This window comes from Lolium perenne, chromosome 2 (assembly GCF_019359855.2).
Source record: "Lolium perenne isolate Kyuss_39 chromosome 2, Kyuss_2.0, whole genome shotgun sequence".
Lineage (NCBI taxonomy): Eukaryota > Viridiplantae > Streptophyta > Magnoliopsida > Poales > Poaceae > Lolium > Lolium perenne.
Window position 1 is genome coordinate 220,975,044 of NC_067245.2, and position 23,892 is coordinate 220,998,935.

The 23,892-nt window shown below is 49.6% G+C and overlaps 1 protein-coding gene across 1 annotated transcript; it reads right to left on the reverse strand.

Moving 5' to 3' along the window:
- Positions 1 to 6,291: 6,291 nt before the first annotated feature.
- Positions 6,292 to 17,421, reverse strand: LOC127334962 (chloride channel protein CLC-c). The gene is made up of 8 exons (XM_051361527.2): positions 17,171 to 17,421; positions 11,194 to 11,477; positions 10,141 to 10,341; positions 9,832 to 10,009; positions 9,086 to 9,348; positions 7,970 to 8,239; positions 6,755 to 7,886; positions 6,292 to 6,605 (listed from the first exon to the last, which is right to left on the reverse strand). Exons 2-8 carry the CDS (start codon positions 11,451 to 11,453, stop codon positions 6,516 to 6,518), a joined length of 2,394 nt encoding a protein of 797 aa, XP_051217487.1. The 5' UTR covers positions 11,454 to 11,477; positions 17,171 to 17,421; the 3' UTR covers positions 6,292 to 6,515.
- Positions 17,422 to 23,892: the final 6,471 nt, after the last annotated feature.

Consider the following 23,892-nt stretch of genomic DNA (forward strand, 5'->3'; position numbering starts at 1 on the left):
GTCTGTTGCTTTGCAACTTAATACTGGAGGGGGTTCGGATGATAACCTGAAGGTGGACTTTTTAGGCATAGATGCAGTTGGATGGCGGTCTATGTACTTTGTCGTAATGCCCAATTAAATCTCACTATACTCATCATGATATGTATGTGCATGGTCATGCTCTCTTTATTTGTCAATTGCCCAACTGTAATTTGTTCACCCAACATGCTGTTTGTCTTATGGGAGAGACACCTCTAGTGAACTGTGGACCCCGGTCCAATTCTCTTTACTGAAATACAATCTACTGCAATACTTGTTCTACTGTTTTCCGCAAACAATCATCTTCCACACAATACGGTTAATCCTTTGTTACAGCAAGCCGGTGAGATTGACAACCTCACTGTTTCGTTGGGGCAAAGTACTTTGGTTGTGTTGTGCAGGTTCCACGTTGGCGCCGGAATCCCTGGTGTTGCGCCGCACTACATCCCGCCGCCATCAACCTTCAACGTGCTTCTTGGCTCCTCCTGGTTCGATAAACCTTGGTTTCTTTCTGAGGGAAAACTTGCTGCTGTGCGCATCATACCTTCCTCTTGGGGTTCCCGACGAACGTGTGAGTTACACGCCATCAACCATCGAGGTTGTCGACAGTGCAACCGGCAAGCCGCTGGAGCCCCACAAGAATGCCACCAAGTTTATCAGCCAATGCGGAGCCGTTGTTAGAGACAACGTCTCGATCACCGTCCAGGAGTGGAATGAGCCAAAGAAGGCACGTCTTGGTTTCACTTTTGTCGATAAGAGAACAAAAAAAGATTGCTTGAAAAAGCTTATGGAACATTTCGTTCTACCTCCGGAATACAACAAATTCGATGAGGAGGGTAACAAGATTGAGGAAAACAAGGAGAGGAGGAGGCTAGTCAAACAGTTCGCTCTTCATAAGATGGCCGACGCATTCTGAAAATTCAAGCAAAATCTAGCCCGTGACTATGTCAACGAGAACAAGACTCCGGATTTCAAAGGACAATATGAGAAACTGAAACATGATTGGCCAGAATTTGAGAAGCAAAAGAAATCGGAGCAGTTCATTCAAATATCGAAAAAAAATAAGGAAAATGCGGCTAAGAAGGAGTACAATCATATTATGGGGCCACGAGGGTATCGCCTTTGGGAGCCTAGGTGGGAGAAGATGGAGAACAAGCTGAGGGCGCGAGGAATCCGTCCAGGTACGGAGGGATGGGACCCAAGGGCCAAAAGCTGGTGGTACGGGCATGGGGGAACGCTACACCCGGAGACAGGGGAGTGTGTTTACCGGGGAAAAATGTTTAAACCCACCCAAGCCCTTATTAACGCAATGAGGGATGCTCAAGAGGGGAAGATCAAGTTCAACAGAGAGAACGACGCGCTGACAAAAGCCCTCGGGAATCCTGAACATGGAGGACGTGTACGAGGCATGGGGAACATTCCGTGGAAAATAGGGTTCTCCCAGAACGATGACCCGTACGGTTACAGAAGTCGTAAGAGAAAGATGGATCGGGATGCAGATGTTGTGACGCGGTTGGCATCGGAAATGGATGAGATGAAGAAAACCGTGAATGTACTAGTACAAGAAAGAGATGCAGCTCGGGCGCAGCATGAAGATCATCCAGCGGATCTCGGAAGCCAGCAGCGGAGAAGCAGCGTGGCTTCCATGGAGGCCCCACCGGCTGGTGCACATGCACCGACGATCGAAATTACTGCACCGGAGCCTCCGGCGATCGAAATTACTGCACCGGAGCCTCCTCGCTACCCCGTGGACGATGTAAAGGAGATGAAAGAATGTCATCTGTATTATCCTATCGGGAACATGTCCATGAAGGTAGCCATCGGCAATACTTTACCATGTTTACCTGGAGCACTCCACCACAACAACCCCATTCAAGATGGCTATGCTCGTGTCACGGTGGAGGACATAGTCCAAGGGTTTGAGGACCTGGAGATTGACATTGCTACACCTGAAGGGGCGAGAAGACTTGGAGATGTCAAGCGCCATATCATTCTATGGCAAAAGAAGTTTATCAAGTTTCCAGGCGAGGCGCCAAGGCCAACAAGTCCACCCCCCTACGGTGGTGGTGGCGGTGGCGGTGGTGGTGGTGGTGCTTCACCTACACCTCCTTCACGTCAGCCGACGCCGCCCCCCAATTCACCTCCGGCGGGTAAGCAGCCGCCGCCCCCTAGTTCGCCCCGGGCGGGTAAGCAGACGCCGCCCCCCAATCCACCTCCGGCGAAGAAGCAGAAGCAGTCGTGGAGTATTAACCCGGACCCTTATGTACCTAAGATAACAAAGGTACCGGAGCCATCACTGAAGCCTCTCCCCACGAGGCCTTGGGAACGTAGTGCCGAGGAAGTCGACGCGGCCGCGACTGCTGATTATGAGAAATGGAAGGCGGACTGCAAGAAGAAAAGAGAGCCCGAGCCCAAGCCAGTATTTTCTGATGAGCAAAAGAAGTGGGCTAAGTCATTTTTGAGCACACCGTCCCAAGCCGCGAAGAATCTGCCTGACGACTATGCACGTGAACTTCGTAGGCAGGCACTCATGTTCAAGGAGAAGAAAGAGCGGGCGGAGAAGCAGGAGAAGAAAGCCTTGGAGGAGGCTGAGAAAGAATTAGAAAGTAAAAAAAGCGGGAAACGAGTTGCCCAGCTCGGGGAACAAAGTAAACAATCGATTGCCCTGCTTATAGTGAAAGCCGCCGGTCCGGATGCCCCCGATATCATAGAAGCTGCGGCAGCACATGGATTGACTGTAATGAGTGCCAGAGAACAAGCGGCCAACTTAGGTATGACTCTTCGTGAACTGTTAGGCCTTGATGAGGCGCCAGTGAAGAAGGTAGTAATTACATATGTGCCGAATGGACCTCTCGTCGAGCCTGCGCAGGAAGAGGATCTACCTCCACAAATGACAAGTCTGCTGAAATGGTACAAGGGTTACATAAAAAATAAAAACGCCAAAGAATATATTTATGCAGAAGTTAGATATGAGCATCACTTCAAACATTACTATGTACAAATTCATCTGAGTGAATTGTTCCAGCTTTTCAATCTGCGCGAGATCGACAAATCTATCATCAGTTGCTACGTTCTATAAGTGATTTATTTCTACCCCATCTCGTTCATATTGCCTGCACTATATATATGTCCTAACTATATTGTTGTGTACGCTATTATATATGCAGAATGAAGATTAAAGAATGCAGAGTAAGGAACATCCATGATGTTGGGTTCATTGACCCACACATCGTTAATGGATATGTGTTAGAGCATCACCCCGCCGACGTGGAGGAAGACCTGTGGCGGTTTCTTAAAAAGCAGGAACTCAAAAGTGATATTCTATTTCCTTACCATTTTGGGTGAGTGTTTCTGTCTTGAGCACATTCTCTTTTGTTTACTCCATGCATGGTATGTGGCCGGCTAATCGATGAGTTATGCATGACTGTGCATGTATCGTGTCCGCAGGTTCCACTGGATTCTGCTAGTAATTAAATTTGACACCTCCACATGTCTCGTCCACGACTCTCTGCCTCTGGATGCAAAGCTTTGGGGCGACATGAGAAGAATGCTGCATAAGTAATTATTTTCATTCATTTGCGCTCTATATCGATCGGCCTATTTCGTTCATTTCCTAATATCAAGTAACTAATAACTCTCTTGTTCATTTAATTTTCTTTGCCTCGTAGGGTTTGGAGACGGTTCACAGATGAAACGGTCGGTGAATTCAAAAAAGAGCTACAATTCATGCGGTCAACGGCTAAGAATGGTGGCGATATTCAGCCAGCGGGGACCAATCTATGTGGATACTATGTCTGTGAGATGATCCGGAGATACACCTCTGAGCGGGTTCCGAGTGATAACAATGAGAAGAGGAATAACCTCCGGAAGATGCTTAGTCCAGAAGCTCGCTTCCGACCATTTCAAGAGGAACTAGCTGGATGGTTCACGAGGGAAGTCATCGATCCTAAAGGAGAACACTATTACGATGACGTAGAACTTCATATGCATTAAATTATGTATGGAAACTTGTTCAAAATTGTATATGGTCATCCGATGATATTGAATATATATATTGTATATTCCTCTTGAATTCTTTTCGGTTCTAATTTCAAATTTGTTTCAAATTGTACATTCATATGCATGTATGTAGTACCGTAGAATATGTGAAACTCCTTCAAAATTAAAATAAAGCACAAAAGAAATAAAACAATACAAATTAAAAAGAAAACAGGTTTAGGGGGGGGCTAAAACCCTAAACCTGCGGCGGCCTTTAGTCGCGGTTGGCCAGAAGAACCGCGACTAAAGGTCCTCCGCCCCGACGGTCGCCTGGCGCCCACGTGGACAGGCCTTTAGTCGCGGTTCGTAAGCAACCGCGACTAAAGGGGGGGCCTTTAGTCGCGCTTATTTGGTCGCGGTTGCGCAACCGCGACTAATGGCAGTTGCGAACCGCGACCAAAGGCCCTTTTCCACCAGTGGACGCTCCAAAAGAAATCTAGGGCTTCGTCCCCTTAGCCGGTGACGCCACCGGTCTGCCCCTCCTCCCCCGCCTCCGGGGGCCTTGGAGATATGGCGGACCACAACCTCTCGCCAGCACGAGGTTTTCGGTATTTTTTTAGGTATTTATAGTATCTTCTTTAGGATGGTGAGGTGGCTGCTACATTCCGATGTTAGAATAAGTTTCTCCTCGCCCTATCTCCGTACCGGTGGTGCGCCCAGCGCCGGCGAAGGGCGTGTGGGGTTGTCTTTTCACGGACCTCCTAGGATTCGGTCGGTCTTCGTGTCAGTTGGTGTGGTTGCAAGTCTAGCCCTTCCGATTTAATGGTTCTCATATTTGGCGATGGTTGTTGCTCCGGTGTGTTGGTTCTTTGGGGTCTTAGCACAACGACTTCGCGTTTGTCTACTATGACAAGCTTTGCCCATCTTGATGAGGGAGGGGTAAGGACAATGGTGCCCTTCGACTCGCTCTAGTGCTTGTAGTCTTCTGTAGGTGGTCCAAAAATATATATGCATTTTTATTACTTTTAAAGATGTTTTTACTATGATTGATGTTTATTAATAGTTAGGCATACTTTTTGCAACAAAAAAAATCTTTAGTGGGAGTTTATGTTTCCACAGGTTGTGGGGAACGGTTATGTGCGTTCACTTAATCTTGTCCATTGATTCGACCAAAAAGGTTCTTTCGAAGAAAACTATCTCGGATAAATTTATCATCACTAACGTTGACACAAATGGAGCCATGCGACCCATTCTGTTGCCGTTAGCGTCCTCTCTAAACATATGTTTAGAGGTGACTAAGATAAACCAGCATTGATAAAAATATTTTTCTGTTGTACTATATTATAAAGCGAGAGATATTTACTAGCAAGAGATATCTCTCTAACCAAACATACTCAAAATCTATTAGTCCACACTAATAAGTCGATCTAGCTATAATTAGTGCGAGAATAACAGAGGGGGAAAACATGATCTTCCTTTTTTCTTTTGCTTGCCCACCTTGCTTGGAAGGGAAGCTAGAACGCAATGGTACATGCCTCACTCCGATATCATAACCCAAAATCCTCGCCTGAAAACACACCGTATCTACAGTGTGTACATGATCTCATGCCACAACATGTTGCCCTGTTGCCACAACATGCAGGTAACAATTCTTGCAACTGTCACAGAGAGCAGCAGAGCACAAACCGGCCAAAAAGCTCAAAAGGTTTGCACAGGCACAAAATCTAATTTAATAGGGCCAAAGCAGATGAGAGTTTGTGCATAAAGTTCTTGGTATTTGGAATGCATGCATCACACACTGAAAAAATACCCTACACTGGTGACTGGGAGGTGTGAGACAGTAGCAACTAGCAAGCAATGACCACACATGCTGGAATCTACAGGGGCAGCATCATGGTGCCTTGCCTGTCACTGTTCCCCCTCTTTCTGTTCATGTCTGGAGTTTAACCAGCCACTGGCATGTAGGCCAATAAATTTTTTGTGATTATTAGGTCAGCAGTAGATGCCACCAGGGTCGCTGTGGAAAGGATCCTGGCGATTTTTTGTGGATCCTTCAAAGCAAGAACCAACACCGGCATGTGACAGCAACAAATGAGAGGCCTCCCCACTGACGCCTGGACAGCCAGCTTGTTTGGAAGCAACTGCATTTCCTTCATGAATACTTACGATTCAGATTGCAGAACCTTGTCTGCCGTCATCATTCTGTTCAGAAAAGATCACTACCGACAAAGTTTTGCAATCCAAGCTACAGGAACGGCAGATGAGAACCACCGAACAACACGGCAAAGGCACAGCTGAGGAAAAAGAGACAACATGTACTGGCAGGTGTATTGTTTGTTACTACACAAGAGTATAATAAGCTACCAAAAAGAAATCCAATGAAACTGCTGATTGGGGAATCAACTCTTTACAATACATATATCAGCTTATTCCATGATCCAATGAAGCATCTTCATGAGAAATGACAAGCCAGGTACAAAAAAATTGTATGATCTGCTGAGTGCTCTGATTTTGCCCCCTCAGTGTGACTTGCGGAGATTTGGGAACAGCCCAAGGATATGCTCCGGCATGAGATCGTGCCGGGTGAGAATCCCAACAATGGGATGTCTCTGCATGAAAACAAGAAGAAAAACTGTTACAGGCGTGTATTTTGGTGTTGAATATATGAAAATCCAGCTGCATCATCAATTTCATATCATGCAAAAAAAAGTGCAGTAAAATACTGATTATAGAAGGACTGTAGATAGAGAGGTCTCACCCCTGGGGTCTTTGGCACAACCAGGAGGTGTCTTAAACCTAGTGACCTGAAAAGGACTGCAGCCTTTGCAAGTGACATTGTTTCAACCACCGTGTAGGGTGAGGTATTTGTGATAGGATGGAGATCAACATACATCTCCATTTCTTCATCAGTGAAATCCAGGTCCTCGACTTTCATACCTTTACCAGAACCAGCCTTGGCAAAGTCAAATGCACCAAATCTTCGCAGCACAAAGCTACCACTTGTTTTCACCTTGTCTTTCATGAAGTTCTTGCCATTCAGCAGAACCAACAAGTGTGATCTAAGCACCAGCCCAACCAGCTCTGGAGCTTCTGATAGAGGTGGCTCATCAACCACTGGAAATCCGTTGTGGCCCGTGATCCTTAAAGCTTGCACAATGTTGCCCACCTTCTCAACGCCTGAAAAGGAGATCAGTGGCCCGGACACGACATCACTAGCTACCAACTGCCTCATGTATGGTTCAGCATGCGCCTCCATGAATGGCAAACCTTTCATCACCACAATCTGATCATAGACACCTTTGTTGAAGCAATCGGCTATGGTCTTCGATATCAGAAGGACAAGCATGACCAATGGGAGCATATGGAGTTCATTCGTAAGCTCCAGAAGGATTACGCAGACTGACACGGTCATTCTCATTGTTCCACCAAGGAAGGATGCGGCACCAAGCAGTGCAAAGAGGCCAGGATCAAGATCAGACATGGGGCCGAGAAGTGTCCCCACTATGCGTCCATACGTAGCTCCAGCAAGAATTACAGGGATAAAGAGACCAGATGGGACAGCAATACCATACGTCAAGAGGCCAAGGCAGTAAATAGCGGTGAAGAATACGAAAAGACTAGACATGTGGAACTCGTTCGCGGTGCCACGGCTGAAAAGATTGCGGATGGCATCATCATTTGTGTTGAAGAAGAGTGATGCAAGACCATTGTAATGACCAGGCGGGCACTGGAAGCTCTTATAATTTCCAGAACGACCAATGGTGGGGCATTCCTCCATGGAACCAACAGGGCATGGAGTGCACGGAGCAAGCCAAGGGAGCCCATAGGAGCACGCCGACGTGATAATTGATATTGTGATGGTGAGGAGGATCTTTAATGGAGCACCCCTCCTACATGGAAGCATGACAATGTAAATGAGATTTCGTTTTGAAATTGAAATATAAAAATTGGAAAACTACATCAATGTACTTACTCATTGATAATACTGTAGACACGGAGAATCCTATCCAAGAGAAAGTTGAAGAGGCCCCCGAAGACACCACCAATTATTCCAAGGATTATAATTGCGATGACATCTTGGGTGCCGTATGTCGGGATGTTTGAGCTAAGATCAAACATAATCAAGCCTCCTTGCCCAAACAGACCACATTTTCCACTACGACAGAACTCAATCAGGGCCTTCAACACGACAGCAACAACAGCAGTTGTAAAGAATGTTCTCCACAGAAGAGCACTTCGCCACCTGAATAAATAAAAGCAGAACCTTTGTCACGAAAAAAACAAAAAACATACGCAGTAAAATTAACATGTTCATATAATCATATTAACCACGTGCAGAAGTGAAAAGAAACACGAATTCCATATTATTAAAATACCCTATCCATATTAAATAGGACAAATATAAGGTTTAGAAACTCATCGAATCAGTAGATCCTTCCCCCATTCGCATTCATATGAAAAACTATGGATGCAGATAAGATTTCAAGTTTTCCATCTGAAATGTTATTTCACCTGAAATCCAGTTCGAAGGCGATAATAAATCTGTATACATATTTTCTACCATATCTGTATGTAATTTGACAATTGGTCAAGATAGTGTAAACTTGATGTTTCGTTGGGTTAGTTCAAAATTGCAAAAGATAGTCGTTATGAGCATGAGCGAAAGTGTCATCTTGCATATTCTTTAGGCAGATAACACAATTCAACCAAATTCAGTAAAAGTTGGAATCACATTTGTACTTGACTTTAAAATATGGATCAAATGCCCACCGTCCGATTTGTTTGCACTCGCAGACCCACGTACTAATTTCAAAAACAGATTTGTTCATCTTTGACCAGTTGCCTTATGCCCTTATCAGCATACTGACCTGTGGTCTATAACAATTTCATGCCATTTAGAACTTCAGATTGTGCAGGTTAGTATAATACATACCCAGTGTCTATGGATGCTGCAGATGTTTTTTATTACTTAAGACTGGAAGTTTCAAAGCGGTAAGTAGAAACACAGTTATAAGTAAGAGCAATCTAACAAGATTATCATCTGCATTAAAGTACTAATGAACAGCTTGAGAAGGGACAGAGATGGTACCATGATGCTGCTTCCTCAAGAGCAAAGAGTACACCACCAACAGGTGCACGAAATGCTGCTGCTACTCCAGCTGCTGCACCACATGTAATCAAATCCCGCCTATCCCTATCGTTCTTAAAATATTTCAGCCAATTACAGGTAAGATGATACTTGCGTGATCCCCCCTGACCAAGCAAGTTTGCAATGCATGCCCCTGTATGTACCATGGGACCTTCTTTCCCAAGTACAAATCCAGCTGAAACTCCAAGTATTGAACCAAATATCTGCAACATAATTGACGAAATTTCAAAGAACAACGTAATTTGACTTTGGCATGCAATTAGCAATACCTATTTGTCTCGGCCTAATGATGTGCCAGCTACAAACGAGTTGGTTATACATCATTTTGTTCTGAAGTTATCAACCATATGCTGTGCAACTGAATCTAAATGAAAGGTTCTTTGCATTTTCACACATGGACATGCTTTGGGACATTGTGGGTCGCCGTTGGCATCACAAATCTGAATAAATTTCAATAACCCTAGACATTTTCTGCAGTTGCTGACAAAATAAAACGAAAATGAAATAATGATGAGTGTTTTCATTTAACAGATGTAGTAGTGTCGAGTTCCATGTCAATTAGATTAATTTTCCAAGTTATTTTGTTTCTGCAGCAGAGCCAGAGCCAAAGCCAGAGCCGGTTATATCAATTAGTATGCTTGACAGTAGAAAATGCTAGTACATTTTTATTCTGGGTTCAAACTTACCTTCACAAAGAGTGTGCTGGGAGCTAAAATAGAGTAAGCATCAACACCATTAAGATATGCCTTAACTTCAGGAATTCCAGAACCAGCAGCAGCCGGTGCTATGTAAGCGCAGATTGCTGCAGCAGTGGCTCCCAGGACTAGATTGCAGCCTCCATATGCCAAAAATGCTACGAAGTACCTGCACTGGAAGCAGCACACAATCGACAACTTCACATTACCACATCGCTGTAAACCAACAAGCTGTACGTACGGAGAACCAGTAGAATGCATTATGGTAAAATAGCAAATCCATGGGTGGTGAAGCTTTACCTGTTCTGGAGCATAAGTTCACCCGTGATCAACAACTTGAACCCAGCAATGTTCTCGACCGCAAGATTGTTGAAGAAACCAACAAGCCCAGTCAACAGGCCAATCAGAAGAACCAGTGCCCATTTCAGAACAACATACTGAAATATCTGCTTCTTCTTTCTGGACCGCCAATCTTGCTTGAAAAGATCGTTCTCCACGATTCTGAAACAAGCAACGGAAAATTTCAATATCGAAACTACTTAAGTGCACCTAGTGGCTTACAGTGCACATCTTGCGTAGCTACATTAGTATCTATTTCTCGTCAGAATTCGATCGTTGACTTGCTTACAGAGTAAATGCTAGATCCTCTGAAGGTGGGACTTTTTAAAAGAAAAAGTTTCTTGGCTATCTTAGTTTTGCATCTTGCTTTCAGTTAATTAACATCTGAATTCATCAGAAGTTTGATGTTGACTACTGCGTGCAAACACATTACTGCTAGTTCGTGTCAAGGGATAATTAACATTTTACTAGCGGCTCTGTACAATCAGTCCCACAGTTGGTAACTATGTATAGCAAGTGCCCATTCAAATAATACATTCGTAGGATTCCCTTAAAACAGGACCAGTAATAAGAATCCTAATAATAGTAACAGGTTAGCCTGCTTAAACCTGGTATTCTCCCCTAGTCGGCACAAGACCAAACCTCAACTTTGGCATTGTTCTTGATCTTGGTGCCTGCCAGTATCTGAGTTCTTGACAAAGTTGGAAAAAAAAGAGCAACAAAGGATGACGCCTTTTTCCACCGAAGGATCCCGAATTCAGCAGAAGATGCTGCTGTGACTTTTTTTCATGTCCAAGTCAACCAATAAACTAAGCGTAAGGACAGCTCATCATTCATCGAGATCAGCACAGCGATAAAATAAGAGCTGTTAGAGGAGCTAGTAGGTTCAGAAGAGCAGGGCATCGCCCCGGTTCCATTAATCAGTAGCTCGGAGGTTATCGCGGAAGGGGGGGGGGGGGGGGGGGGAATTGATGGAGTGAGAAGGACGGGTAGGGGGTTCGGGGGGACGCTTACTCGTAGTCGAGGCTCTCGATGGGGAAGACGTTGGCCCCGACGATGGCGATCTGGGAGGTGGTGTTCATGGTCCGCTTCCGCAGCAGCGGTTCGCGCGGGCCGCCGTCGTCGTCGTCGAACCGCAGCAGCGCCTCGGACGCTGCGCCACGCAACCCGCCTCCCCCGCCGCCGTCCATGCTCTCTATGTCGTAGCTGAAGCTGCCGTCCCGCTCCGGCGACGGCTGGTGCTGGTTGGAATGCGGCGCGTGGTTGCCGTCCATGGCGGGTGGCCCTCGCTTCGGCGCCTGCAGTTTTATTGGAGTGCGTGAGCAACAGAAATGGCAATCAGTGAAAGAGGAACGAATAATTGGAAGGAAATCTGGGAAGTAAATTCTTAGCGAAAATTGCGTCAGCACGTGCAAAAAAAATCTCAATTATAAAAGCTGTGTAATCTAGCGAAAAATCACGTTTTTTCCCGAATGGGAAAAATCACATCAACTAGTTCAAGTTATACGAAATGAAAAATATACGAGACAAATATGTGGTTGGATCGTTAGGAGGACAGTAGCGTCTCCAATCCAATACCAAATTTGATACTTTGGTGTCTCGCTAAAAAAGATTCTTCAGTACAAGACATTTGTGGTAACTTTATCAATCGCAAGACTCGTCGGAGCAGTTTCTTAGATTCAGAATTCTTGAGGATGTTAATAAAGGTATTGTGTGCGTGTACTTTCCTAAGGATGAGTGTATGTCGTATGTAGTGTTGCATCTATAATGTGTTTGGCAACCCATGAGTAAAAAAAAAAAAGGAAATCCGCTCGTCCGCGAAAGAAGATGGGCACGAGATACACGAGGCAGCAAACGGACAGGGCGAGGCAGTTTCGGCAGCGCCGCACGACGACATGACAGGCGCGGCGCACCATGGGTGGTCGGCCCTGCTTGTCATGGTGACCCATCGTGGAGTTTTCGCCACACGATACTTGAATATCCGCCCTGATTTAGCGGGCTATTTGTCCTTTGTCTCGCGCGCCTGGTCCCGTTTTATCATTAGGTATCTCCAGTGCCGTGATGCATTTTAGCGTCCGGAAATGTCCGTCTCCGTTTGTTTGCGTCGGCTAAAATAGTTAAAATCAATCGCGCGTCCGTTTGTGTCGGGGGTGACTCCCTAAACGTGTGCGCCTACTGCTGCTCGTCGTCGCTGTCGAGCACAATGAGCTCCGGTACCGTCTACGGCCAGTTGGAAACCGGGGAAGCGTAAGTCGGGCGCGCCGGCGGTGCTGGAGGTGGAGGCGCCCAGGACTCTGGCTGTGGCGCCCAGGGCTCTGGCTGCGGTGGAGGCGCCCAGGGCTCTGGCTGTGGCGGCGGTGGAGGCGCCCAGGGATGCGGCTGTGGCGGCGGTGGACTTTTAAGGCCGGTCGCGCGCGGGATACGATGCCATTGAAGGCAGCGCAGAAGCCCAACCGCAGCCCGCCAGCGCGCGCGCAGAACAGGAAGCCGCGCCATTGATGGCGAAGGCTGCGGTGCAGACGCGAAAGCCCTGACCGCGGAAGCGATGGCCGCCGAAGCGATGCCCTCGATGCAGGCTCGCTGCCAGGCGGGCCCGGTGAAGACGCGAGCGGACACTTTTCGCGTCCGCAGAGATGTAAACCTGCCGCAAATATACGCCGGGTTTGCGTCTCCGCGGACGGCCCGGTCACTTTGCGTCGCGTCGCTGGAGGCGGTGGCAGACGCATTTTCGATCACGGCGGTCCGTTTGCGTCGAGCAGCTGGAGATGCCCTTCTGGTGTTTCACCGGAAAAAAAAAGAAGTGGATGAAAGGAGCTGCGTTGAAGCAGACAGACCTCCTGCTGGCTCCTGCCATGGAGCCGCCGTGCCGGCGAGGTCATGATGTCCGGCGGCGAGGAACATGTGATCTGATTAACAAAAAAGCGTGCGACAGGCAACACCAAGCAGCGGGTACGACGGCAGCGTCGAATCGACGGAAGAGAACTAGTACGTGTCAAATCATGGCTTCTACCAAACTAGATTGTCAGATGGGATCACGCAAGGATCAGGGCCGCGCCAAGCTTTTAATCATGAGGGCTTTCCGATGGTACGATCGAACGCGCGCGATTATTTCCGTGGAAATGAGGCTTGGACAGAGGGAGATCGGGGAGAGGCCGACGCGCATGCTTGGGCCGGAGATGGCAATCCCTTTTTTGCTGACGGAGCTGAAGCCCAGAATTGGCGTGTGCACGAAGAGTTTCAGCAGCAGTAGGATTAAGACTGCTTGCTATAAAGAGCACAAGGCTGGCATCAAAAAAACGAATTCAAGTTTTGCAACCATCTACCAATAGTATGTCTCCCTCTGCGCTATCCACGAGTTCAGAATGTAAAGTCGACAGGTTCCCGCTCCCATAGGATATGACATAATCAGCTTCACAAAAAGGCAAAGTAAAGACATGGAGAAAGCATCGAATCCGCACGTCGACATAGCTACCGTCGCTGCCAGCTTTGCCAACACCCTCACGGCTCAAATGCTGACCCGTTGTTGTTTACCCTAATCAGATAGTTACTAAGTTGTTTTTTAGGTGAATCCAATCATGGTTAGCTTTCTAGATTAACCAAGGAAGTCGAAGTACTTGTTGCAGCGGCAGTTCTCTTCCTTAGGCGACCCCGAGCGTGCAACACAACCGCCTCTACCCTGCCACGGCCCCGACCAGTGGATCCCGCCATGTAGCGCATGTGGAGAAAGTTGGGTGGCGGTTAGGGCATCTCCAGCGGCGCGACGCATTTTAGCGTCCGCGCGCGTCCGTTTCCATCGGCCGAAATGGTCGAAATCGACCGCGCGTCCGTTTCCGTATGCCGAAATCGACCGCGCGTCCGTTTTCATCGGGTGGCTCCAGCGGCACGACGCATTTTTTGGCCAAATCATTTTTTTAAACATGTAAATATAATTTACATAGTTTAAACATGAAAAAAAAAACCTAACGCCTACTGCTGCTCGTCGTCGTTGTCGAGCATGATGAGCTCCGGTATCGCCCACAGCCAGTTGCCCTCCGGGGGAGCGTACGCCGAGCGCACCGGCGGTGCTGGAGGTGGAGGCGCCCGGGGCCGCGGGCCGTGGCGGCGGTGGAGGCGCCCAGGGCTGCGGCTGTGGCGGCGGTGGAGGCGCCCAGGGATACGGCTGTGGCGGCGGTGGAGGAGGCGCCAAGGGCTGCTGCTGTGGAGGAGGAGCCCAGGGGTTGTACGGCGGCGATTGTGGCGCCGCCGAGTCCTGTAGCGCCTGTTGAAGGGCTTCATCCTCCAACAGGCCCGGCGGCATGACGCCGGTGGCATAGCGGGCAGCGACGGCTGCACAGGCGCGTCGTTCTCGGAGACGAGGACGCCGAGCTTCGCCATCTCGTCGTCCGTCATGTTCTCCGGGAACTCGAAATTGCGCCCTCCGCCATGGCCTGCTGCCATTCATGGAAGACGGCCGCGACGTAGTCGTCGATGTCGTCCTTCACCTCCTCGTTGTGGTACGCGAGCGCCTCGATGTAGTCATCCTCGTCGTCGTAGGCGGCGTAGGCGTCGTCGTCGTGGTCGTCGCGGTCGTCATCGTCACCGTTGTACTGCGCGTGTCGTCGCCTCCTGTCTTCGTGGACGAGTTGGCGGTGCAGCCGCGAAGGGAAAATCCTTGTCGCCCATGAAGCCCGCCCTTCTTCTCTTATCCGTTCCGGTCGACAGATACATACGCCAACTTTCGGAGTCGATGGCGTACGCCGGATCGGCGCGGAGGTCCGATGGCAGGTACCGCCTCCTTCGCCGGATCTCCGCGCCCTCCGATCAGGCTCGCGCGCAGGGACTAGAGGGATGGACACCCGGCGCCAGCTGAGCCGCCAGCCGCCAGGCAGTTGCACGCCGGACCAGGCCTCGCACAATAACCATTTGCCGTGCATGAGCCTCCCCAGCGTGACGGGGAGCGGCACCCTCTTGCTGCCGCTGCCGGAGGCCTCGAAGTCGTTCTTCTTCCCCATGACGCTACGGCGGTGGTGGTGCGAGTGGAGGTGTGGGCGAAGGAGGAACGCGACCGGTGGACTTTTAAGGACGGACGCGCGCGGGATACGATGCCATTGAACGCGGCGCAAAAGCCCACACCTCCACCCGCACCGTGCAGACGCGGAAGCGCTGACCGCCGAAGCGATGCCCTCGATGCAGACTCGCTGCCAGGCGGGCTCGGTGAGACGCGAGAAGACACTTTGCGCGTCCGCGCAGCGTCCGCAGATACGCAAACCTGCCGCAAATATGCGCCAGGTTTGCGTCTTTGCGGATGGCCCGGTCACTTTGTGTCGCGCCGCTGGAGATGGTGCCAAACGCATTTTCGGTCAAGGCGGACGCAAACGGTTGCTCAGCGTCCGCTTACGTCGCGCCGCTGGAGATGCCCTTAGGGTTGTGGATGTGTTGTGCTAGGGTTGTGTGCAAGGGGCGATGAACAAGCATCGCGTTTTATTCACCGGAGGCAGACGAGGGGGTGGTGGCGCGGATTAATGCCGGGACGCAAGGCAAGGCGTGACGAGACGTCTCGCTACGTGTTTGGGGAAACTGCAATATCACTACGCGGAAATTAAATTGTGATGGCCAGAGATAGGCGGCGAGTGTGCGGCAACCCTATGTGGCTGATGGTGCTAGCCCACCACTCCAATGCGGATTTTCGTTTTGTCCAGCGTCCCCGCGGCATCAACTATTTAGCGGGGGCGAACTGGATGCACCGGACATCGAATTAAACTGCGCTGGATGAAAATAGGCTTTAACGCGCGCGGCTGAAGTGTCAAACATCTGGCGCGCCCCAGCCCCCTTTTGGGGGCACTTTGAGGAACAACGCTGGGATCCTCTGAGGGCATATACGGAGATCGGGGAGAGACCTGACGCTCTTGCTTGGGCCGGAGATGGCAATCCCTTTTTGCTGACGGAGCTGAAGCCCAGAATTGGCTGGTGCACGAAGAGTTTCATCAGCTGTAGGATTATGACTGCTTGCTACAAAGAGCACAAGGAGGGCATACAGAAACGAATTCAAATTTGCAACCATCTACCAATAGTATGTCTCCGTCTGTCGGTCTGCCCTATCTACCGAGTCGACAGATTCCCGCTCCCGTAGGACAAAATCAGGTTCACAAAAAGGTAAAGTAAAAAGACATAAACAAAGCATCGAATCCGCATGTCGACGTAGCTACCGTCGCTGCCAGCTTTGCCAACACCCTCACGGCTCAAATGCTGACCATTGTTAATCAACCTACGCATGCTTGCTTTTTTAGTGAACCCCTCCAATAATGGTTAGCTTTCTAGATTAACCAATGAACCAGTGGTAATAGACAACCGATGTTTATCCTAATTGGTCCTCCTACAAGTGGACAAGAGGACACGAAGAGCGAGCTGGGCAAGCAAAGCAGAGTGCAGTAAGCCAGTAATCGCCTCCTGCTCCACTCAGATAATAACAAAACCAGTTAACAAAACTAGTAGTTTAATTGTAGCAGATGCGTACCGCATGTTCCCTCTGTCTCTCTACCTGGGTTTCGGCTCATGATCTAGATCACACGGTAATTTTCTACTAGTCAAGGTTCTTTCGGTCCTAAATTTCAGGCAATCTCACGTCAGAGGAAGGCCATGATTGAGGCATGAGGGCAGCTGGTAGGGCCCGCCCGCTAATGTGCCACCAATCGCCTAGCTACTGCAGAAGCTTCGCATCCAGCATGGCGCCATGCCCAACCTAGCTAGCTGCCAACAATCGCGCCCATAACTTCGATGACGCTAATTAGGCAAACACTGCCGCTCGATCTACTGCTACCAGCGTCCGAAATCTGCCGCTACGCTAGGGATCAACCGGCGCGCGCGGCGATCGATCAAGCATCCCAGCAGCGCGCGCGACCCAAGGAATGAATGAATGAATGAATATGCAGAGAAGATGGAACGGAATGCGAAATGTAGAAAGCACAGCAAGGCCAAGCAGGTTGAGTATGCAGAGGAGGGAGCCGGAGATTACCTAGCGGAGTAGCGGTGTTGACCCGCTGCCGTGCAGATGAGCTGATCCGAGGCCAAGAACAGTGCCGATCGATCGAGGCCCTTTCCCCTCGTCCGGTACCAGACTCCCTGCTCTGTTCGTGAGCAAGGACGGCGGAGACGAAGAGGAGACGTACCCGCAAGGCAACAAGGAGTCTCGTCTCGTGGGGAGAAAGTGGAGGGAGAGGAGCGCGGGACAAGTCAGGGAAGAAGGAGATGGAAGGCTAGATTAAGTATTGGGCTAAATGAATGAAGCGCTGGATGGGATGGAGATACCTTCCCCGACGTGCACTCGATCGGCTCCATCTGGGGCCGGCTCCATCCGTCATACAAATCATGGCGCGGACGTGGAACCTGCTGTCCTGCCCGGGAACGTGTCTCCCGTGGCACCCCGCCGACTGGTGGACGGCTGCGATCGCGGCAAACCCGCGGCTACAAATTAATCCCTTTGGCTTTATTTCTTTCTAACGTCAACTTAGTGCATCTCGAACGGGCTTGCCTCATTTCCGACAAAAAAAAGTGTTTGTTCTAGTTCGTTAGGGTCGAATTGTACACACCAAATTACCCTGGTTGGCACAAATGTCTGTTTGGATTCGGGTTGCTCCAGTGGACCGACGCATTCTAGTCCGTGCGAGCCATTTTCATTCATTTGTAGTAAAATTTTCAACGCAAATTATGTAGGGATTCGTTGCATAGAAAACAAAAAATTTCCTACCGCGAGAACGCAATCCAAGCCAAAATGCAATCTAGAAGACGGGAGCAACGAGGGGATGATCAAGACTAACCCTTGAAGATTTCCAAAGCCTATAAGAGTAGGCTCTTATTGCTGCGGTAGACGATCACTTGCCGCTTGCAAAAGCGCGTAGAAGATCTTGATCACGGTGCCACGATCGGGCAAAGACTCTCCGTACTTCTGGCCACACGTTCGGTGTTGATGAAGACGACGTCCTTCTCCCCGTTCCAGCGGGCAGCGGAAGTAGTAGCTCCTCCTTGAATCCGACAGCACGACGACGTGGTGGCGGTGGTGGTGGAGAACTCCGGCAGGGCTTCGCCTATGCGCTGCGGGAGTATTATGTGGAGGAGGAGAGGCTAGGGTTTGGGGAGAGGGGGAGGCTAGGGCGCCGGCCAAGGGCAGCCCTAGGTGGTGCGGCCAAGAGTGGGCAGCCCCCTCCCTCTCCTCCTCATTATATAGGTGGAAATCCCCAAGTGTTGGTATCCAAGTCTTCGAATAAGACCCCAACAATGAAACCTCCCATAGGTGGGAAACCTACTCAAGGGGGGAAATCCCACTCAAGGTGGGACTCCCACCCCTTCCTTGGGGGGTTGGCCGGCCACCCTTTGGGGAGTCCACCTTGGACTCCTCCCCTTTAGGGTTGGCTGGTCATGCAAGGTGGAGTCCCTCCGGGACTCCACTTTCCATGGTGATTTCTTTCGGACTTTTCTAGAACCTTCTAGAACCTGCCATAAATGCACTGGATCATTTCCAAACTTGGAATATGACTTCCTATATATGAATCTTATTCTCCGGACCATTCCGGAACTCCTCGTGATGTCCGGGATCTCATCCGGGACTCCGAACAAATATTCGAACTCCATTCCATATTCAAGTTCTACCATTTCAACATCAAACCTTAAGTGTGTCACCCTACGGTTCGCGAACTATGCGGACATGGTTGAGTACTCACTCCGACCAATAACCAATAGCGGGATCTGGAGATCCATAATGGCTCCCACATATTCAACGATGACTTCAGTGATCGAATGAACCATTCACATACGATACCAATTCCCTTTGTCACGCGATATTTTACTTGTCCGAGGTTTGATCTTCGGTATCACTCTATACCTTGTTCAACCTCGTCTCCTGACAAGTACTCTTTACTCGTACCGTGATATGTGGTCTCTTATGAACTTATTCATATGCTTGCAAGACATTAGACGACATTTCACCGAGAGGGCCCAGAGTATATCTATCCGTCATCGGGATGGACAAATCCCACTGTTGATCCATATGCCTCAACTCATACTTTCCGGATACTTAATCCCACCTTTATAACCACCCATTTAATCAAAGTACCTTTCCGGCATAAGTGATTTACATGATCTCATGGTCATAAGGACTAGGTAACTATGTATCAAAAGCTTATAGCAAATAACTTAATGACGAGATCTTATGCTACGTTTAATTGGGTGTGTCCATTACATCATTCATACAATGATATAACCTTGTTATTAATAACATCCAATGTTCATGATTATGAAACTAATCATCCATTAATCAACAAGCTAGTTAAGAGGCACACTAGGGACTCTTTGTTGTTTACATATCACACATGTATCAATGTTTCGGTTAATACAATTATAGCATGATATATATAAACATTTATCATAAACATAAAGATATATAATAACCACTTTTATTATTGCCTCTTGGGCATATCTCCTTCAAATTACTCATAGACGTAGTGAATAATAGTCCTGCAATAAACTAATGCTAAGTTATTTATTACATCATATAAACGACATTACAGCTCAAGTAAAGATCATTGAACACCGCAATTACAGCTCATGAGAACATGTACATCGCCTCCAGGAAGGTGGACTCGCTCATTCGCAAGTACACATCAAGGCGATCACCAGCCAATCCAAACGCAAGCATAGAAATAGCCGCGGAACACTTCTGATAAGAGGTGAAGCAAAACTTACCGGTGGCATCGGGCATGTATCCTAAATAGGTGTCATAGTCTCTCATGCTGATGAGTAGAATAGTCGAGAACAAGTATCTTGACATCTGGTACCTCTGCCGGAACATGGCTTCTGTGAAGACCGGATTGGTTGGGTCCTCGATCACGCAACATTTGGCCTTGGGAGGCCTCGTTGAGCCTCTGTGCACCTGCCTCTCCATCTTAGTATGCTCGTGGATGAGGGAGGGCGCGGTAACCATGATCCTTGAAGAGGCGTCCGACTCGTCTTCCGACGAGCTGTCTAGGACGTCTTCGACGAAAAACTCGATCAACTCCCCGATGTTCATATGTGGTGGCAACAATTATGGTCAATTGCCTCACTATATCAAAAAATGGCCATAAATGGTCTAGAATTTCTTACCGGAAATTGGCGGAATAGGTCGTGGGCGTCGTGACCAGCAAACGGTTCCGAGCGAGATGTCGGCGGGGTAGGTGCTATGGCGAGGCCTGCCAATGCACTCGACACTGCCACCAAAAAGCTGTCCTCTGGCGATTTGCGGGCCGAACGGGTGCCAACCAAGCTCTAGGGTTGTAAAGGGAGGGGAGGGACACGAACGGTTTCGTTGTCCCTGGGGGAGGGGGGGGGGGGGGGGGGTTGTTGTCCTCGCCGCAGCGACCGCCGCATTCAGTGGTTATTACATTTCAGTCGCGAATGTGCGGACACGCCGGCCACTATGCGGCGGGCCTCTGAATTAGGATTTTAACCTAATTTTAACTAATTAGACAAAAACGAACACTGTTGTCCCGTTCACGTCTTGCTGCTAGAGATGTTCTTATTTATCTCTTCCCCTGCTGGTCGGCTTGATACGTCCAGAGCTACGACTGTGCTTGCCGACCACTAGACAGTACCCGGACGCACCGCCCTATCCTACGAACCGGCCTGAATTGGATGTGAGAATTAGCCCGACGGTTGCATACATCACGGGGCGGCCTCCTTGTCAAATTAAGCATTGACAGTGACATGGCCGGGAGCCTTGTGAGAGAGAAGAAAGTTCAATTCATGTACGTATATACAAGAGGCAGAGGGCCGATGGATCTACGAGGTCAGAGTTTAATTTGCCAGAGATACGAGGTAACCCCGCAGATGCACACCAGACATCGTAACATCATATCATATACATGGTACATGTGGCCATGTGGCCATGTGGGGCAAGTTGCGTTATTCTTATACTAGGATCGTAGGATGAAAGAAATTATCAACTCGCGGTGGCAGCTAGTTAAGCAGCGTACCGAGCTGGCAGCGTCTGATTGTCTCGTGATGGATCGCGATCGAGGAGTCTGAATGTGGAGCAGCGTGTCGCCGTCCGGTGACGTCGAGACACATCTGTTTCCTGGGCCCGTGTGGTCATTTCCTAGCCTACTACTGAAGGCGAACGGTCTCGACGATTCATACACTGCGCTTGACGACGAGAGATGGGAGGCCGATGCTCCGACGACCCACATCTCAAGCACGTACAGTGGCAATTAATTAAGCGTGCATTTAGGTGAACCTCACTACGGGAGAGCCGGCATGTGCCGACGGCCACCCGAGGGGCCGTCGGCACAGAAACCCTCGTCGACCGGCGACGGAGTGGACCGTCGGCACACTACACGTTCTACCGACGGTCACCGTCGGCGCAACAGCGGCCGTCGGCATAAGAATATGGCGCCCGAAGGTCACCGTCGGCACAGGTTCACCCGTCGGCACAGGCAACGATAGGTGGGCCCAGCCGTTAGGCCGTCACGGCGCCGTCTAGGCTATGCCGACGGTCACCGTCGGCGCAACCGCGGCCGTCGGCCCAGAGCCTGACAACTGGGTCCCAGAGCCTGACAACTGGGTCCCTTCCCCTGCTGTGCCGACGGTGGCCCACGGCACAACCTCGGCCGTCGGCACAGCAAATGATGCCCCACCTTTTTTTAACATTTTCTACTACATATAATTGTTAATCCCAATCATTTTTATTTGTTTATTTCTTTCTTACTGCTAGTTTGGCGAACCCCTTTGCGGGAAACCTATATATGTATAAGGGCGGTATAAGGGCACAAAAGTGATATACTTAAGAACTTAAGACCCAGACACGATACAAAACACTTAAATAACTAGACTCACACACATACCAAAGCGCTTACAGAACTAGACCCACACACGAACCGAAACAGTTAAAGAACTACACCCACACAGAGGAACCAAAACACTTAAAGAAACTACACCCACACACATGAACCAAAACACTTAAAGAACTAGACCCACACACAAACCAAAGCATTTAAAGAACCACACCCACACACGAACAAAGCACTTAACACTGGGTCGACACATGACCCGCTAGACACACGGACTCGACACACACACATATTAATCAGAGAAGTCGAAATCCTCATCCTCGCTGGGGGTGTCCTCTGAAGCGGTGGTTGTGAGGTTCCACGACCACCGTTCATCATTCTCCCCCCATGTCGACGCCTCTCCTTTGGCGTACTCTGCTTCAACCTCGGCCTTCCTCTGCCGCTTTCCCGCCCTCCTCTCTCTCATGTACGTCTGCTTCTCCTTCCAGAATGCGCGCGTTGCCTCGACGTCTCCGGGATGGTCTATGCGCCACTGTGCCATGAACTGCTCGTCCGCCTCGGTGGTATCAATCCGCCGCTGGCCAGCCCTGTACCGCCGCGCTTCACCCTGTGAGCGAAGTAGAGGCTCAGTAGAGAGACTCTGAGCTTCCGTCAGAGACCTGACCTCCGGGAGTTCATTTCGTGGCGCGGCCGGCCAAACCTCCAAGCCGCAACGTCGTATGCGCGGGCAGCAGCCTCCTTCGTGTAGAAGGTGCCGAGCCACACACGCGTACCACCGGCGGTGATTTCAGCAGCGAAATGTCCCGCAGGCCGCAGGCGAACGCCGATGAAGCCCGTGTTGCTACGGCGACGAGGAGCCATCTCAGCGGCAGCTCAGCTCAGAGGATTTTGTGGTTCTATTGGATGAGAGAAGTGATGAAGGGAGAAATGTTGCTGGTGCTGTTAGTGGAGAAGCCATGGCTATATATAGGCCGACGAGGGGCTGAAACGGCGGGAAAACATGGCGGGAGAGAATGGGCGGGAAAAAAGGGCGGGAGAGAAGCAGCGGGAAAGGGTGGGCGGGAAAAAAAGGGCGGGAGAGAAGCAACGGGAAAGGGTGGGCGGGAAAAAAAAGGGCGAGAGAGAAGCAGCGGGAAAGGGTGGGCGGGAAAAAAGGGCGGGAGAGAAGGAGCGGGAAAGGGTGGGCGGGAAAAAAGGGCGGGAGAGAAGCAGCGGGAAAGGGTGGGCGGGAAAAAAAAGGGCAGGAGAGAAGTAGCACGAAAGGGATGCAGTCTCAGGGAATGGCCCCAAAAGTTGTGTGTGTCCACATGGCATGCACAAAAGTGATTTGAGATGGTTCTATATCCAATGCTACCCCCTCCGGGTGTGCCCGGCTTCTCGGACATGGGGTTCCTACACTTAGGCAGATTCTGCATGTATAGGGGGGAACTCCCTCGGAGGTGAACCGGAGATAACCTTGGGATCATATGGGATGATCCTTGTTTCCACATGTACCTATGACCTAACCAAGCTCAAACGTAGCCATACGCCCACCGGGGGAACCCCGATGGGATGCAGTCAAAGGGGTAGACGGCGCGGTCAACAGAACTAGGGTTTCGTCAGAAATCGAGCATCGGACCTAGGGAATGGCCCCAAAAGTTGTGTGTGTCCACATGGAATGCACAAAAGTGATTTGAGATGGTTCTATATCTAATGCTACCCCCTCCGGGTGTGCCCGGCTTCTCGGACATGGGGTTCCTACACTTAGGCAGATTCTGCATGTATAGGGGGGAACTCCCTCGGAGGTGAACCGGAGATAACCTTGGGATCATATGGGATGATCCTTGTTTCCACATGTACCTATGACCTAACCAAGCTCAAACGTAGGCATACGCCCACCGGGGGAACCCCGATGGGATGCAGTCAAAGGGGTAGACGA

Coding starts and splice junctions, on each gene's coding strand:
- LOC127334962 (XM_051361527.2), bottom strand. CDS start 11,453: ATGGACGGCAACCACGCGCCGCATTCCAACCAGCACCAGCCGTCGCCG. Junction 10,342..11,193: donor ATCGAGAGCCTCGACTACGA/GTAAGCGTCCCC, acceptor TGCTTGTTTCAG/AATCGTGGAGAACGATCTTT. Junction 6,606..6,754: donor TTGTGCCAAAGACCCCAGGG/GTGAGACCTCTC, acceptor GTTTTCATGCAG/AGACATCCCATTGTTGGGAT.